The sequence below is a fragment of the Crocuta crocuta genome, unplaced genomic scaffold (assembly GCF_008692635.1).
Source record: "Crocuta crocuta isolate KB4526 unplaced genomic scaffold, BGI_CrCroc_1.0 scaffold131, whole genome shotgun sequence".
Lineage (NCBI taxonomy): Eukaryota > Metazoa > Chordata > Mammalia > Carnivora > Hyaenidae > Crocuta > Crocuta crocuta.
The window spans coordinates 10,303,679-10,319,743 of record NW_027528977.1 but is presented as its reverse complement, the minus strand read 5'-3'; the positions used below and the strand labels follow the sequence as shown (position 1 = coordinate 10,319,743).

The following is a 16,065-nucleotide window of genomic DNA, read 5'->3' as shown; positions in this document are numbered from 1 at the left end:
TTTCCCATCTGTGAATTCCTTTCCTTCAGAGGTCTGCATTAGTGATTACATAGGTCTTTGTGAAAGCACTTGATGTTTGGCTTGCCTGATAGAGCAGAGCACAGGGGTCACTCATTATTTGCTCCTCACTCCTAGCACCTAGCCCCATGGGGGAGCTTAGATGTGGTTTGGATGGATATTGACTCCAGGTGGTCAGGGACTTCCCTGGGTGAGGGAGCGGGTAAGAGACTGGTTACTTTATAGATCTCAGACCCTAAAAGTGGCCCAGGGGAGGGTGAGAAGCTTTAAGAAATTCAGGGAGGCCTCAGCACTTGCAGAAAAGGGTGCTGCTGAGAAGGCAGGGAAAGGGGAGTCAGAGCCAGAGCTTTTCTTCTCTCTTCTCCCTCCCCTTTCCCTCCTGCACCCTAGGGTAGCCCTCAGCTGATTTGTATTGATTGCAGCAGGCCCTGTTTTCAGGGCTTTATGAAGTTTTATCATTTAATACAGTAAGCTTCTGAACTGTTTATCATTAACATTCCTATTTTACAGACAGGGAAACTGAAAACTCCGAGGTTCAGGTACTTGGCTAAGGTCAGGGCAGGGAGGATTTGAACTGTTGCACTGTCCCTCCCCCTTCCTCATCAAGGCTGGGTGAGAACACTCAGAAGAGCAGAAGCGCAGTGGGCCTGGGGTGGGAAGAAAGAAGGGCAGAGAGAAAGCGTACTGGATCGTGGACCCATGAGGTGGAGGCCCCAGTGTTGGGAGACCTTCCCAAATTTTCAAGAGTAACCAAAAATGTAGATTTTTAATAGTCTCCCAGTTTCTGAGTGATTAGGTGTTTAAAAAAATTTTTTTAAGTATTTTTGAGAGAGAGAAAGACAGAACTGGGGAAGGGCACAGAGAGAGGGAGAATCAGAATCTGAAGCAGGGTCCAGGCTCTCAGCACAGAGACCAATGTGGGGTTCAAACTCATGAACCAGGAGATTATGACCCGAGCTGAAGTTGGACGCTTAACCAGAGTAAGCCACCCAGGCGACCCAAAATGATTACGTATTTAAAAGAAGAAACTCAGATGCTCCCAGAGACCAGATAAACACTGGGGTCAGATGACATTGGTAGCAAAATGGAGCCAAATGAATGGCAGCAGAGGCAAACAAAGAGACTCCAATGCATGTATAAGTTCTCTGACCTGGCCATGGAAGTGAGAGTTCTGTTTCTGCCATCTCTGCAATGGTCTGCTTTAAATTCTAGGCCCATCCTCCGTGGGACATGATTGCGCTAGGGGCAGACCCCAAATATTGACCTTTACCTTCATGTGTCCCAGCCCTTGCATGGCCAGCACAATGTGGGTGGGCACTAGGTTTATCTGGTCATGCTGTCCTCCTCCCACCCTGCATGCAGAAGGTGCTCACTAAATGCTTGCTGCTAGAAGGCGTAGCACAAGCCCCTTCCCCTCTGAGCTCCCCCCCACCACGTTGGCTCCTCCCCACCCCATGCTTTGGGGGTGGGGCGGCACGAGTGAGTTAAAAGCCGGCAGCTGGGGGCAACTGGGACGAAGTCCAAGCAGCTGCATGGCTACCGCTAGCCCTGTGAGTCCACCTTCCTGCCCTCATGTAGCAAGGGACGGGGCTGGGGTGGCTGAGCCGGAGCTTGCTGCTACCCTCATTTCTTTCTTTGGTCAGGCTGGAGAGGCTGAGGGTGGAATCCAAAACTGGGAGGAGAAGGAGGGAAAAGAGGAAGAGAAAGAGGGGGCAGCAGCAGCTGTCCTGATGGCCAAGGGGGCTCCGAATCCCCCAGGGGACCTGCTGTCCCAGAGGAGGAAGGAAGCCCAGGATGGGGGCCCCCAAAGGGTCAAGTTGGAGTTACACCCGCTGCTGAACAGGTAAGGCAGGCTTTGTGGCCTTGCACCTGGCCTTGCTCTCTTGGCCCCCACTTCCTCATCCAAGAAAGGTCAGAGCTAGCCTAAAACTTGGGCCCTGTTGGCTCTTCTGGTCTTAACCGAGTTGAGAGTGTGGATTCAATCCTCCCCGCAGTTCCACCCCAGGCTTTCAGGATGCTGACTCCAGTCACGCAGAGGGTCCTGCCCAGATCCCTTTTCCTTATTTGTACTTGAAGGGGTGGGGCTTCCCTGCCTGCACTTGCTGCTGGTTCTGGGCCTGGGAGGGGCTCTCTGCTTCCTCCTGGCCTCCCCTCTCCCCAGGTGGGCGCTATGGTTCTTCAAGAATGACCGCAGCCGAGCCTGGCAGGACAACCTGCATCTGGTCACCAAGTTTGACACAGTGGAGGACTTTTGGGCGTGAGTCTGTTCCTCGTAGAGGAGGCCAGAGCAAGGGGGATCCTTCCCAGACCCTACCCCCTCCAGGGAGCTGGTTCCTACATGGCTTTCCAGCTCTCCCTGGGGCCTCTCCGCTTTGCTGAGGGCTGGTGCTTGGTGGGTTCTGCTTGGGTGTGGGGGTCGTTGGGACTGGCATCTAGGCCCCCTGTGAAAACTTCTTGGGGCTTAGGAAGAGAGTCTGAGAGGTAGGAGGAGCCAGGAGTTGACCCTGACTCTGCCACTCCTTGGCTTTGTGACTTTGGACAAGTTCTTTCCTCTCTCTGAGCTGGTCTTGGCCACAAAGTGAGGATTGGGCTGCCTGATAGTGTCCATGGGTGATCAAGGGAAAGAAACTGAAGAGTGATGCACAAACCCTAGGGGCAGGTGAGAGACTGGGGCTCCAGCTGGAGAGTTTCCCGAAACCCCTCCTGCCCTGGCACTTGGGCTCTAAAAGCCCCTTCAGGGGGTTGGGTGGTCAGGGGAGGCTCCAGGGAGAAGGTGGCATTTGAGGGTCTGGGTAAGTAGGGATGGAATTCCAGACAAGGGGGGGGCGGTGAAAAGGGTGAGTGTGAGCAAAGGCTTGGAGGCCTGAAGGTGGGTGGAAAACAGTGTGGTCTGGTAAGAAGTTTGGGGGGAGTGTGAGGCAAGTTGGAACGAGGCCTTAAAAAGTCTGGACTTTCAGCCTGGGTTGGGGGGCGGGGGGGCTTTCTCCAGGATGTACAGTCACATCCAGTTGGCCAGTAAGCTCTCTTCCGGCTGTGACTACGCCCTGTTCAAGGTAAGCCCTGACTCCCGACTTCTCAGGTGCCACAGATCAGCCTTCCTCAGAGATGGGGTGGGACTTCCAATCTGTGGAAACGCTATACAGAAGCTTAGAGTGTCAGACCGGAGCTACACTTATGGGACAGTTAAGAGTCTGGAAGGGGAGAGGGGAGAAGGGGGAACCAGGAAGGAGTCAGGTCTCTGGCCTGGCCCTGAACTAGGTACATGCATCAGCATTGCCCTAGGACACTTCTTATCAATGTCCAGGCCCATCCCTGAAGGTGCTGATCCAGCAGCTGTGTGCTATAGAGCCCTTACATCAGTGTTTAAAGACTTCCCCAGGCGGCCTGTGCCCAGCCTGGGATGTCTGCCCTTCCACACACGAGGGCTGCCCCAGAGGCTTCCTTAGTACTGCCCCCCCCCACCCCCCGCCCCATATGAACTCCTGCCTCCAGGAACTCAGTTCAGTAAAGGAGACAAACATACACATACGTATAACAAGGCTACAAAACATGAGCTTGTGGGAGCTCACAGGAGGGTCTGGGGGGGGCCAAGTGGCTGGTGGTGGAAGCTGCTCGTACAGACGAGTTGGAAGCAAGAGGGAACCTGGCCTGTTGAGACTTATTTAGGGGCCAGAGCAGGGCCTGGGAAGATGGTCGGGTCCCCACTTCCCTTTGAAGACAGGAAGGCCGTTGATTTGTCATTCCACCTCTTAGGATGGCATTGAGCCCATGTGGGAAGATAGCAGGAATAAGAGGGGTGGCCGCTGGCTGGTCAGTCTTGCCAAGCAGCAGCGTCACATTGAGCTGGACCGCCTGTGGCTGGAGACAGTGAGTGGGGGTAGGGAGGGGAGGGAAGGCAGGGGAGGGTCCCCAAGAGAAGAGGCTGCCTGGTGTGGTGGCAGTGGTCTCAAGGCTGGTGAGGCAGTCCCTTTGACCGAAATGGAGGTCTCCCCATCCTTCCTTTTTGGCCCCAGCTGCTGTGTCTGATCGGGGAGAGCTTTGAGGAGCACAGCCGGGAGGTGTGTGGGGCTGTCGTCAACATCCGAACCAAGGCAGACAAGATTGCCGTGTGGACCAGGGAGGCAGAGAACCAGGCAGGCGTGCTGCACATTGGGTGAGGGATATCTCCGGTGCAGGGTCTCTTCCAGGGGAGAAGTGAAGTGGTGGTGGCCTGACCTGTGAGGGAGACCTCTGGAACTCTCCATATTGGCTTCCCCTTTTTCCTTACCCTATATGAGGGTTTGGAATCCAGATTTCAAGCTGTTTCTAGCAGGGCTCTTTTCTTTTGCATTAGTCATGTTTTGGGTTTCCACATGCATAAGACACACAAAGCAAGAGTGATGGTGGCTGGAACTATGGGCAAAGGATCCAGGGTCCCAGGTGATCTCCAGGACCTGCTGCTATCTCATTTTCTCTCCTACTTCTCCCCCAGGCGTGTCTACAAAGAGCGCCTGGGCCTCTCCACGAAGATCGTCATTGGGTACCAGGCCCATGCAGACACTGCCACCAAGAGCAACTCCCTCGCCAAGAATAAGTTTGTGGTGTGATGAGACCTTGGCACCACTCCATTCAGCTGCTCCTGAGCCTCTCACGGCTGTGTGTGTGTGTGTGTGTGTGTGTGTGTAAGTGTAAGGGGGTGCTGGGCTACTGTGCTGATGCTGGGGTAGGACTAAGGGGTAGAGAACCAGGTTCTCACTTGTCCTGGGGTGAATAGGAACATTGCTTAACATGACTTGGGGCCTAGGGGTAGCTCTGTGGTCAGGGAGCCAGCCTGAGGATGCAGGACAGGTGGAGGAAAGCTTGGAGTTTCCTTGTTTCACCTGAGGGGGGGCTGGGCTGAGTCACTGCGGGAAGCAGAGCTCAAATGAAGGTGGAAAGATGGCAAGGGAACCCTACACTCCAGCACTCACTCTCTATGCACCCCTGAGAAAGAGGTCGTTTTAGGGGAGCAGGCCTAAGGCCACGGACACTCTGAGAGAAGGAGCTCAGGGACAGGAGGGGGTGGGCTCTCCTCTTTGTAATCACTCTACATCTTTTGAGATGCCTTTCATCAGATTTGTAGCCTAGGAGCCCACCCTGTATCCTCTAGCCTCCCTCAAGCAGCTGTGGGTGGGGCCCTGGAGTGAGGCTGTAGATCAAGAGGGTTGGAGGCTTACACACAGAACCCCATTATCTCACAGACATGTGGCGAGCTAAGGACTGAGGAGAGTACTGTGTCCTTCTTGCCTTTTCCTCAGCTGTGGCCAGGGCTGTCTGGGCCTTGCCGGCCTCAGAGTCAGGCTGAAGTGGACGTGGATAGATAGCATGAGACAGGAGCCAGGACAGCGGTGGTTAGGTCTCATCATAGTTGTGCCTGAGATGGATTAAGTGGAAGATGATGTTTAAGCCCCTTCCTGTTTCTGCTCTAAATAAACACTTCTGAACAAAATTAGAATTATTTTTGAGGGCTCTAAAATTGAATATGATTTGGGCCCCCGCAAACCTTAATCTCCTGGCCTGCCTTGAGAGGGCTCATGTGAGACCCTCAGGGCCCAAGCTAGTATGGGGAGAGGGGTAAGACGGAAGAGTCAGGGTGAGGTTTCAACGTCAGAGGGTCATTGAGTCAGGGGATCAGGTACATGCCCCTGGCAAAACTGAAGTGTCAGGGAGCAGAGGGCGCGGCCCTCACAAGGCCCAGATGTCTGAGTTTGAGCCAGTATAGGTAGAGATGAACTTCTGTTGAGTGAAAAGTGCGTCTGCTTCGATTACACTGTAATAAAACGTCCTGTGTCTTAACACCATCCATATCGCCATCCCCATCTGCTCATTAGAGGAGCACTTCTCTAGGACTGAGTTCCAACAGCAAGGCTGGGGATTGGAGTGGCGCTGGTACTGCCCCTGGTGGGGTGGGAGTGACTGAGGGTGTTTCATACCTGCGACTTGCGGCGCATAATCAGGCTGCTCAAGCAGGTCGGTAGGACGCTGGGGCGAACCAGAAGGCCGTCGGCGCTCGGGGCGGAGTCAGGCCTAGAGGCGGGGTTCCGAGTAGGGCCGGGGGCGGGGCCTTAGGGGGGCGGAACCTGCCTGAGGTGGAACCTGCCTGAGGCGGAGCCTGGAGGACANACCATGCAGGGCAAGCACCAGCACTTCCAGGAACCGGAGGTCGGCTGCTGCGGGAAATACTTCCTGTTTGGCTTCAACATTGTCTTCTGGGTGAGAGCCGGGTGGGTTTGGGCCCCGTACTGAAGGTGGCGGGAGGAGATTCAGTCCCCTACTGCAGGGGCTTGGGGGGCGGGAGGGGGGCCAACCCAAACCCTTAGGGCAGGGAGCGGTCTCTCCCAGCCCCCCAGCCCCCGCCCCCTTTTTCCACTCCTACTTCCACGCCCACTCCCAGGACCACTCCGGGGAACTACGGAGAGGCCCGGATTGCTGGAGGCGGGTCCCAGGCACCGCCGGGTAGAGCGTGGAGGTGGTGTCTCCCGGTATCTTCCAGAGCCAGGGTGGAGAAAGGGGAAGGGTCCCAGGGACGCGCTTGGCGTAGGTCGCCCTTTCTCCCGTCCAGTTCCTTTGCTACTCTGGAGTGTGGGGTGTGCGCTGAGCTCCACCCCTGGTTTAGCCCACTGAGGGGAGTGGCTCTGTAAAGGGAAGGGCCGGATTCCCTCACCTAGCCTTAAGCTCCTGGGCGGGGGGTAGGGGAAGGGTGGTGTGTGGTGCCCCTTACTGAGAGGGCTTGAGGGCTGGGGGAGGGCCAATAGCTCTAGTCCTCTCTTGGGGGCAGGAGATCTCCCCTGTTGAGACGCACTGAGGTGGCCCTGGGGAACAGAATTCAACATTCCACAGCTGACAAAACCGAGGTTTCGCGGGCGGTGCTGCCCCTGCCCGAGAAGGGAGCTTCACAGTGCCCCTCCCAGGGTGGCATCTGTGCCCCCGGGCCATGCCAAGTCATCTTCCCTTCTCCCTCCCCCATCCCATCTCCAAGGCTGCTTGCTGCCTCTGCAGTCTCTGCTCCTGCTGCCTTGTGTCAAAATGCCGGGCCCATTCTGCTTCGTTCAGCAAGACTCTGGCACTGCCCCCCACCCACGTGCTGCCCATGCAGTCACCCCTGTGTGGCCGGCCTTTGGGCTCCAGCGATGCTTAGCTCTCGAGGGTTTGGGCAGTGCGCAGAGAGTACTGGTGGGGAAGTCTGGAGGCCTCGGTATAGCAAGCAGAGCTCCGGGACTGGGCAAGTCACTTCTCTCTGGGCCTCAGCTTCCCTTTCTGGGAGTGGGGCAATGAAGCCTACCCCCAGGGTTGTTAGGCCGATTAAATGAATTCTAACTTGTATTCACACAGCTACTTTATTTATTATCTACGTTTTATAGATGAGGGAACAGCTGCAGAAAGGTTAAGTGACTTAACCTAGAATCACATGGCCAGTAAGCACAGAGCCAAATGGGCAGTGGGTAGAGGTGAGGCAGAGCACTGAGCATAGTGAGTCTCCTTCTCCCCCCATGCCAACGAGGACCGGCAAGAGAACTTCAGGCTCTTTCTAGGCACACCAGCTTTTGCAGGGGAGAGAGGGTGAGGAGCCAGAGCAGGAAAGGCCCCCAGGCTGGGGTAGTGTTTGAATTTTATGTTGAGGGCAGTGTAGAGCAGTGAGAGCTTCTGGCCGGATGATGGGTCTGCTTTGGCTTTTGCGCTAGAGGCAGATCTGTCTGGCTGCATGGGGAGAGTGGGTGAGGGGCATGGGACTTGGAAGTGGGGAGACCTAAGAGGAGGGCTGGGGCACAGCTAGGGGGTGGGAAGTGAGGAAGGCTCCAGGGGAAGTTAGGAGGCTGAACTGACAGGACTGGGACGCTTGGGGGGCCAAGAGAGGGTTTCAGGTTTGGATCAAGGTGGCTGGAGGGAGGTGCTTATCACATAGGCTCCAAGATTTTTGTTTGTTTTAATGGAAAGCAGACCCTGGTTGTTACCCTGCTGAGAACCTTCCAGCAATTAATACAGTGCAGACTCCTCCCATGGCCTCCAGAATCTTCTGCAGTCTGGCCCTGCTGCCCTTCAGTTTGTCCCTCACGCCACCAAACATGATCTTCCCTCTGGGCCTCTGCCAGTCCCTCCACCTGGAATTTTCTTCTCACTACACCTTTTCATTATTTAGACCTCGGCTAAAATGCCCTCATTTTCCCTAACTGAAGCACGCTTCCACCACCCCTAGTCACTCCCCGCTGCATCACTCTGATATTCTTTTTTTTTTTAATTTTTTAATGTTTATATTAATTTTTGAGACGGAGAGACAAGGAATAAGAGGGGGAGGGGCAGAGAGAGAGGGAGACACAGAATTCGAAGCAGGCTCCAAACCTGAGCTGTCAGCACGGGGCCTCCGACAGCGAGATCATGACCTGAGTGGAAGTCTGACACCTAGCCGACTGAGCCACCCAGGCACCCCCTCTGGTTTTCTTTAAAGGATCTGTTAGTATCTGAAATTACTTTGTTTGCTCCCTGTAGATTTCCCCCACTGGAGTGTAAACTCCATGAGGACAGAGAGCTCATTTGTCCTATTTGCCAATGTATTCCTGGTACATGAACAGGGCCTGGGACGTGGAGGTGTTTGCAGCAGGCAGTTGGACATAGGGGTCTGGAACATGGGAGATGTTTGATGGAGACCTGGGAGATGCCAGTGTCTGAGGGTGCGGATAATAAGTGCAGAGGAGGAAGAAAGGCAGAAAGCTGAAAGTGAAACCTGGTGGGGGTGGTGGCCATGTGCACGGGGCAGGTGAAGCAGTGGATCTTGGGAGGGAGGCTGAGAAGGAGCAGAGAGAGGAATGGTGTTGGGTTAACCAAGGAGGGGTTCAGAAAGGAGAAAGCAGTAGTCTGTCGCCTATCTAAAGGCCATGAGTGGGTCAAGTGGGATGAGGCAGGAGAAGTGATGTTTCGTTTAACATCCCAGATCTAGTGTACAGGGAGGGAAGGAAAGACATCAGAGAAGAATACAGCAGTGGGAAGAGACTGGGGCCAGAGAGAGGAAGGCTTTAAAGTGGGTGGTCATGGTGGAATTGACTGGAATTGGTGGTGGGGGACGGGAAGGAGCCTGTGAGAGCAGGCAGGTGGGGAAGGTCTTAAGATTTGGGGTCACGGCCTGTGCTGGCTGGGGCAGGAGGGGTACTCTCCCTATGAGACTGAATATCCGGGGACCTGCCCAATCTCAGGCCAATAGCCATGACATCCAGGGCTCTTCCCAGTAAGGCACTGAGGCAGGATGGCGGGTTGTGCTTAGAAGGCCCAGGCAGAACTGTGGCCACAAGTTTTCAAGGGCACAGCCACTGGCCCAGACTGCAGTCCCTCAGCTGGATCCTGCTCACCTCAGGATTCCTTGTCATCCAGGGGTCTTTGCTTGTGAGCTATGAGAACAGAACACAGAGTAGGACAACCATCACAGAGCTGGAGGGCAGCGGGACGGCCCAATTGGGAAGGGGCAGAAAGGAGGCGAGGAGCCCGGAACCCAGACAGGTCTTGTGGGAGGAGAGGCTCTGGACATAGCTGCTGCTGCTGCTTGGCAGGAATGTCCCAGCAACTCTCTGCTTCAGTTCTGAGTTCCAAGAAGGGCTAAGGTGGGTTCCATCCTCCAGGCTGTGTTTTGTGGGAAAGAAGCACTGAAATGTATTCTTGGGAAGGTAGAAAGGACTTGGACCTTCCCCTCATCCTCTCTCTCCTCCTGGCTTCCTGAAGACCCTGAGTACTAGAGGGGAGGGGGCTTTGCTCGGGGTGGGGAAGGATGCTGATACTCCAACCCTCAGCTCTTTGCTGCTGCTTCTGCAGGTGCTGGGAGCCCTGTTCCTGGCCATTGGCCTCTGGGCCTGGGGTGAGAAGGTAAGGTGATGCAGTAGGGTGTGGGGCTGCCATTGGTTGAGGTGGTGGGAGGATCGGCCTGACCACTTGCCTTTGCTCCCCTGGCACAGGGCGTTCTCTCCAACATCTCAGCGCTGACAGATCTGGGAGGCCTGGACCCCGTATGGCTGTTTGTGGTGGTTGGAGGTGTCATGTCGGTGCTGGGCTTTGCCGGCTGCATTGGGGCCCTCCGGGAGAACACCTTCCTGCTCAAGTTTGTAAGTGCACCCCCACCTAGATCCACTGGGGACCCCAACCTACTCCCACTTCTGTATAGTTAGTACTTAACAATGAGTAGTTTTATTATCATGTTATAACAGTAATCATCAGAATTATCTATATAGGATCCTTTCTGTTATGACTGAAACCCAGGGGCCTAGGCATAAAAGGGTATTTATGGGCTCACTAAGGAAAGCCCAGGGGTGTGCTGGGTGTTGGCACCTTTGGATCTAGGGGCCACCACAGTGTCACTTGGCCTGGTCTCTCTGTTTCTCTTCCCTGTCCCTCCAGTTGGCTCCATTCCCCATGGGGTGGAAGGATGCCCACGAATGGTTGGGGCTAGCTTCATACTACCCCTCCATGAACTCCTATTGGAGGCTGAGCCTCTCTTCCTACCAGTCAGCCAGTCTTTTTTTTTTTTTTTAAGTTTATTTATTTTGAGAGAGTGCGGGCATGTGCGCATGTGTGAGTAGAGGAGGGGAGAGAGAGAGAGAGAGAGAGGGAGAGGGGGAGGGAGGGAGGGAGGGAGAGAATCCCAAGCAGGCTCCTTGGTGTCAGCGTGCAGCCCGAGGAGCCTGAGATGGGTTTCATCTCCTGACTGTGAGATCAGGACCTGAGTAGAAATCAATAGTCAGAAGCAGCCAGGTCTTTGCATCTCTTTGCTTCTGATTGGCTGTCTTTGGACCAATCCCTGCGGCCCTGGGAGAGGTAATGCTCTGATTGGCAGGCTTCTGGCACAGGCCCAGTCCTCCATCTGGGAAGGGGAAGGAGGTGGCGAAGGCTCTGCCTGAGCCACAGGAACTAAAGGCTATGTGGAGGGTGGTTTTTCAATGAAAACAGGGTGATTACCAGAGGAAGCAGAATAAACGGTTTGTAAGAACAATGCTGTCCTTCACCATCATAAAACAATATTAATAGGAGAAACGGTGGGGACTCTCAGCTTTCTTGGGTTGAGGTGGGAGTGGAGCTCTGCCCCCTAGCACCTGCAGGCCCTGCATCTCTGACCCCCCACAATCTGTATGCCTCCCCACCCCAGTTCTCCGTGTTCCTCGGCCTCATCTTCTTCCTGGAGCTGGCAACAGGGATCCTGGCCTTCGTATTTAAGGACTGGATTCGAGACCAGCTCAATTTCTTCATCAACAACAATGTCAAGGCCTATCGGGACGACATTGACCTCCAGAACCTCATTGACTTTGCTCAGGAATATGTGAGTCCAGCACCAGCCTGGGCTACCTGCATAAGGCGCCTGCTGGGCAGATGTGTGAGAGAATAGTGTGCTGGGACTGTGTGCTGGGACTATTCCCCAACCCGTGCCCTGGAGAAAAGAGCCAGGAGGCCCCTGTCTGAGGGAAAGCCAGGTTATGTGATCCCTACAGGTCCCCATTGTGCCTAGTTCTGCAGGGACCCAGTGTTGGGGAACAGAGGCCAGAGGCTCCAAACTGGCAGCTCCTAGGCCAAGGTTTACAACATACTTAAAGGAGGAAATTTGATATGAAAATATAAATTTCTCCTTCTGTTAAACTCTGGACCCATAGTCTTGGCTGCAGTTACATTGCTGGTTACGTTGCGGTTACCTTTGCTGGCATAGGAGCTGTCTGTGCAGTTGTCTCTGCCACTCTTTATTTTATACCTGTCAGCTCTCTTCTCTCGTTGTTGTTTGTTTGGCCTCTGAACATATTGGAGTTTGAGGCCTCCCCCCTCAACCGAAGCTCTGCTCTTAAACTCCATACCTAACCCATGTGAAGAAGTAGTCAGTGAACAGTTCACAGGATCCTAGACACCTCCCGCCTGCATCTCCTCATCCACTCACACCCACTTGCACATAGTTATACCCAGTCACACCCGCTTCCACAGTTTAATGCCTTCAGCACTATCTACCCCAAGAATCTGTTCTGGGGTGCAGGGATGAACCAGAGCTGGTACCTGCTTTGAGGAGCTCTCAGGACGGAGCAGACATAGGGCGAGGCAGTTAGGATGTGATCTATTTGTCATTCAGCACAGGATTGGTACAGCCTTATTATGTGCCAGGCCCTGGGCCTATTGATCGGAATTCAGTGGTGAAAAAAGCTGGGACTTGCCCTCAAGGGGATGGCAGTCTGGGGCAAGAGACAGATGATGAGCAAAACAGACGAATGTACTTGCACGCGTATATACAAAATTATAAATTGTGGTAAGAGCTGAAATGAGGAAGGGCCGAGTAGAGGAAGGCCTTGGAGGAGAAACAGGGTAGTGGTAAGAAGGGCAGATATTCCCCAGCAGGAACAGCAGGGGCTGAGGAGAGCGAGAGGAGGCAGGCAGAGGCCGGGCTGTCTGCTGGCACCTGTGTGCACAGAGCTGCTGGCCTGGCCCTGGCTTGGACTCACTACCTGGCTCCGCCAACGGGGGCCTACCTGCGTCTGCACTAAGCTAGTCTCTTGAGGGCTGCCTCTCAGGTGGATTAAGGCATGTGCTCCTGCCTCCCCCGACTCACCGGCTAGCTTCGGGCTGCCTCACACTCGCTATTGCCACACCTAGAGAGGCAGTGCACCACCTTCTGGGGAGAGGGGTTGGGGATACAGGTGCTGTGGCCTTTATGAAGTGTAATGGGGTATACGAGGGTGACAGGGTTGCCCTCCTGTCCCTGCAGAGAGGAAGAGAGAAAGTCTTCAGAAAATCTCTGGGGCAAGTGTGGGGAGACCTAGCACAGACATAGGGTTCAGTGGTACCTCTCCCCACAGGGCTTGGCCTGACACCCACTTCTCAAGACACCCCTTCCCAGTACCCCTCTGCCCCCACCAACCTGGACAGATGCATAGTGATGCTTGGATGGCTCTGGGCTTAGGTCTGGACTTTCTACTGGGAGGGTGAGGAGGTGCCCACTTGCCTAGCTGCCTCTAGACCCCCTCCCAGTGCAGCCCTGCCCTGTCTCCGTGCAGCCCTGGCCTGTCTCCAAACTGGATGGGGCTCCTGGGATGGGCCCGGCTCAACCAGGGCTCTCCTCTCACCCCTTAGTGGTCTTGCTGTGGAGCCCGAGGGCCTAATGATTGGAACCTCAATATCTATTTCAACTGCACTGACTTGAACCCGAGCCGGGAGCGCTGCGGGGTGCCCTTCTCCTGCTGCGTCAGGGACCCTGCGGTGAGTGGGGTGTGGTGAGGAGGGGCAGGGGCATTGCTGTGCACAGACCCAAGTGTGGGGAAAATCCACCACAGGCACCCCTGCTCTGGGGGCCTTGGGTACCGGGGGAGGTCATTTGACATGGTAGTACCCCTCCTACCCTGAGGAGTTTGTGTCCATAGCAGTGGTGGGGCCTGCACCCCTTCAGCAAAACCTGACTCTGTGATTGAGCTGGTGTGGTTGAGCATGGGGCTTCTGACCCCTTGATGGCTTTCTTCAGAGCAGAAACTTCTCCCAGTGACCTCTCCCAGCACAGCTCACCTGGGCCACTGAGGGCCAGGATTCTTCCCATTCTTAGAAAACATGAGCAGGCAGGATTCCTAAATGGGAGACAGCTCAGGCTGGCATTTGTAGCCATGCATCCTGGCACCAAGGACAGGTGTGTGGGCCTCCGTGAGCCTCGTGTAGGAGTGGTGGGCACAGCCAAGTCCATGGTCCCATCTCCTACCCCTGAGAAGCAAGAGCCATTCCAGTCCTGGGCATCATGGGCCCCCATAGGATGTCCCCTTACCAACTCACTCATTGGCCTATTTCTCCCCAGGAAGATGTCCTCAACACCCAGTGTGGCTATGATGTCCGGCTCAAGCTGGTGAGAGGGGTGGGGACAGAGTCGGGGGCATTGGGATGGGAAGGATAGCCTCCCATAAGCTCCTCTGAGAAGTCTCAGGGGTTCTGTGGGGAGGGGGTGCTGACTCCTAGGACCCATCCAGACACCTAGGGCTTGGTACTGCCCAACATGGGGGCAGTGGACCCGTGGGAACAGACACATGTGTGTTTGCTCATTGCAGTTCCTTGTTGAGCACCCACTGGTGCTCCCACCTGGCAGTGCCTCGACGCTAGGGATTCATGCTCCTGAGCTAGGCAGACAGAGCCCCTGCTCTCAAGGAGTTCCCACACTAGTAGAGGGAGAAAGACAGAAAGCTCATGGATAAATACATGTGAATGCTAATGTGACAATTTTAACCAAGAGCTTGAATGCAAATAAAGTAAGGGAGGTGATGGGATTGGGGCTGGGTGGTCAGGGAAGGCCGCTTAAAGGAGGGGGCATCTGTTCTGAGACTCTGAAGACCAGAAGGAGTCTGTCATGCAAAGGCCCTGTGGTAGAGCTCCATCTAGGCATCAGGTGCAAAGGTGTGAGGCCCTGGGGTGGAGATGAGCTTGGCAAGCTAGGCTGAGAGGAGGCCTGTGGGTATGGGTGGGCCAAGCCCCTTGCCTCTGTGTCCCCAGGAGCTGGAGCAGCAGGGCTCCATCCACACCAAAGGCTGTGTGGGCCAGTTTGAGAAGTGGCTGCAGGACAACCTGATCGTTGTGGCTGGGGTCTTTGTGGGTGTCGCCCTCCTCCAGGTACTGCCTCAGCACAGCATGCCCCCCACTCCCCCGCCCTGTCGCCACACTTTACCTTACTTGCCCCTTTTTCTTTCAGATCTTTGGTATCTGCCTGGCCCAGAACCTTGTGAGTGACATCAAGGCAGTGAAGGCCAACTGGTGAGGCTGCCACACTGGCCATGGCCACCTGCCTGGCCTACCCAGGGACCCACCCCCCCACCACTTCCCCTGCCACCGTACCCATGATGGGCAAGGCTATGGTGTCTCTGCTTGGGCCTGAGCTCCAGAGGGGGCTTGAGTGGGGGTGTGCTGTGCGCCCGTGGGGAAAGCTGTGTGCCTCTGCCCGGGCTGCCTGTCCCGTAGTTGTATGCATGGAGGGCGTGCACAGGGAGCCACCATTGCGGTTGTTGTGGGGTGGTGGGCTCTCCAGGGGACTAGGAATGGCACAGCTAAGAGGGTGCAGGCCTGGTGGGGTGGGAGGGGTCCCCCACCAAGGATGGGACAGACTTCTGTGTCATGGCTATTAGAGCAGGCTTGGGGCCTTCTGTTGTTGGGGACACAGCCTCATGCGGCCTCAGAGCTGTCTTCTCTACTAGCCATGACCTTGACCCTGCCAGAAGCCCCCTTCGGCCTCCGTGTCTCAGACTTTAAAATGGATCCAAGAATTTTCTCTCCCTCGCTTGCCTCTCAGGATCAAACATGATGATGGCTACAAGCTACTCAAATAAACAAAACCTTGAAAACCACTGGCTTATGCCCACCATCTCGGAGGTTCTGTCAGCAGCAGGACCTCAGCAGTGCTCTCCAGCCAGTGCCTCGGCCCGGACGCGACCTGCCAGTGTGTTTTCTTGGCCTAGGTAGTGTATACGATTAAGCCACCCTTTAAAACTTGGTATATTTCATGTAAACGTCCAGCTTCCCGCAGCTTATGAAGAATGGCCATCTGGCCACAGCGGCTCTGCAGTGGCATCATCTCCTGGGACATGTGCTTCCCGTTCTCTGCCGGCCCTGCCCGGCCCATTCTGCTCACCCAAGTGCCCTGCCTGACCCTGTAGGTTGGGAGTTGGCCTCCCCCCACCTCTGCAGGGTTTTCCCCTGCACACGCTGCGAGGCTGCTGTGTGCCAAGCCCGGACTGAAGCATGAGAGGGAGAAGAATGGGGAGGCTGAAGCCCACCCCNGAACTGCGAGATCATGACCTAAGCGAAAGTCGGACGCTTAACCGACTAAGCCACCCAGGCGCCCCTTGTGGTCTCTGATTTTATTTATTTATTTTTGGTCTCTGATTTTCAATGCTTTCACTTTCATTTCCCCCTCAAACCTCACTACACCTTGTGAGGTGGAAAGCCCTTTCCTTTTTAAAAAAATTTTTTTAATGTTTTATTTATCTTTGAGACAGAGAGACAGAGCATGAGCAGGGGAGGGGCAAAGAGAGAGAGACACACACACACACAGAATCCGAAGCA

At 55.1% G+C, this 16,065-nt stretch overlaps 2 protein-coding genes across 4 annotated transcripts; both read left to right on the top strand.

Annotated features, from left to right (window-relative positions):
- Positions 1-1,472: 1,472 nt before the first annotated feature.
- EIF4E1B (eukaryotic translation initiation factor 4E family member 1B) lies at positions 1,473-5,415 on the top strand. The gene is made up of 7 exons (XM_077757356.1): positions 1,473-1,568; positions 1,662-1,861; positions 2,180-2,275; positions 3,008-3,071; positions 3,772-3,885; positions 4,032-4,171; positions 4,490-5,415. Exons 1-7 carry the CDS (start codon positions 1,473-1,475, stop codon positions 4,602-4,604), a joined length of 825 nt encoding a protein of 274 aa, XP_077613482.1. The 3' UTR covers positions 4,605-5,415.
- A 747-nt stretch (positions 5,416-6,162) lies between these two features.
- TSPAN17 (tetraspanin 17) lies at positions 6,163-15,773 on the top strand. Of its 3 annotated transcripts, none has more exons than XM_077757123.1 (9): positions 6,163-6,249; positions 9,832-9,882; positions 9,972-10,118; positions 11,156-11,326; positions 13,111-13,236; positions 13,817-13,864; positions 14,503-14,619; positions 14,699-14,760; positions 15,318-15,773. In XM_077757123.1, the coding sequence occupies exons 1-9, from the start codon at positions 6,163-6,165 to the stop codon at positions 15,460-15,462; spliced, it is 954 nt and encodes a 317-aa protein (XP_077613249.1). In that variant the 3' UTR covers positions 15,463-15,773. The 3 variants fall into 3 exon arrangements, with proteins under 3 accessions (XP_077613249.1, XP_077613247.1, XP_077613248.1); XM_077757121.1 differs by having other exon boundaries at positions 15,293-15,423; XM_077757122.1 differs by lacking the exon at positions 9,832-9,882 and having other exon boundaries at positions 15,293-15,423.
- Positions 15,774-16,065: the final 292 nt, after the last annotated feature.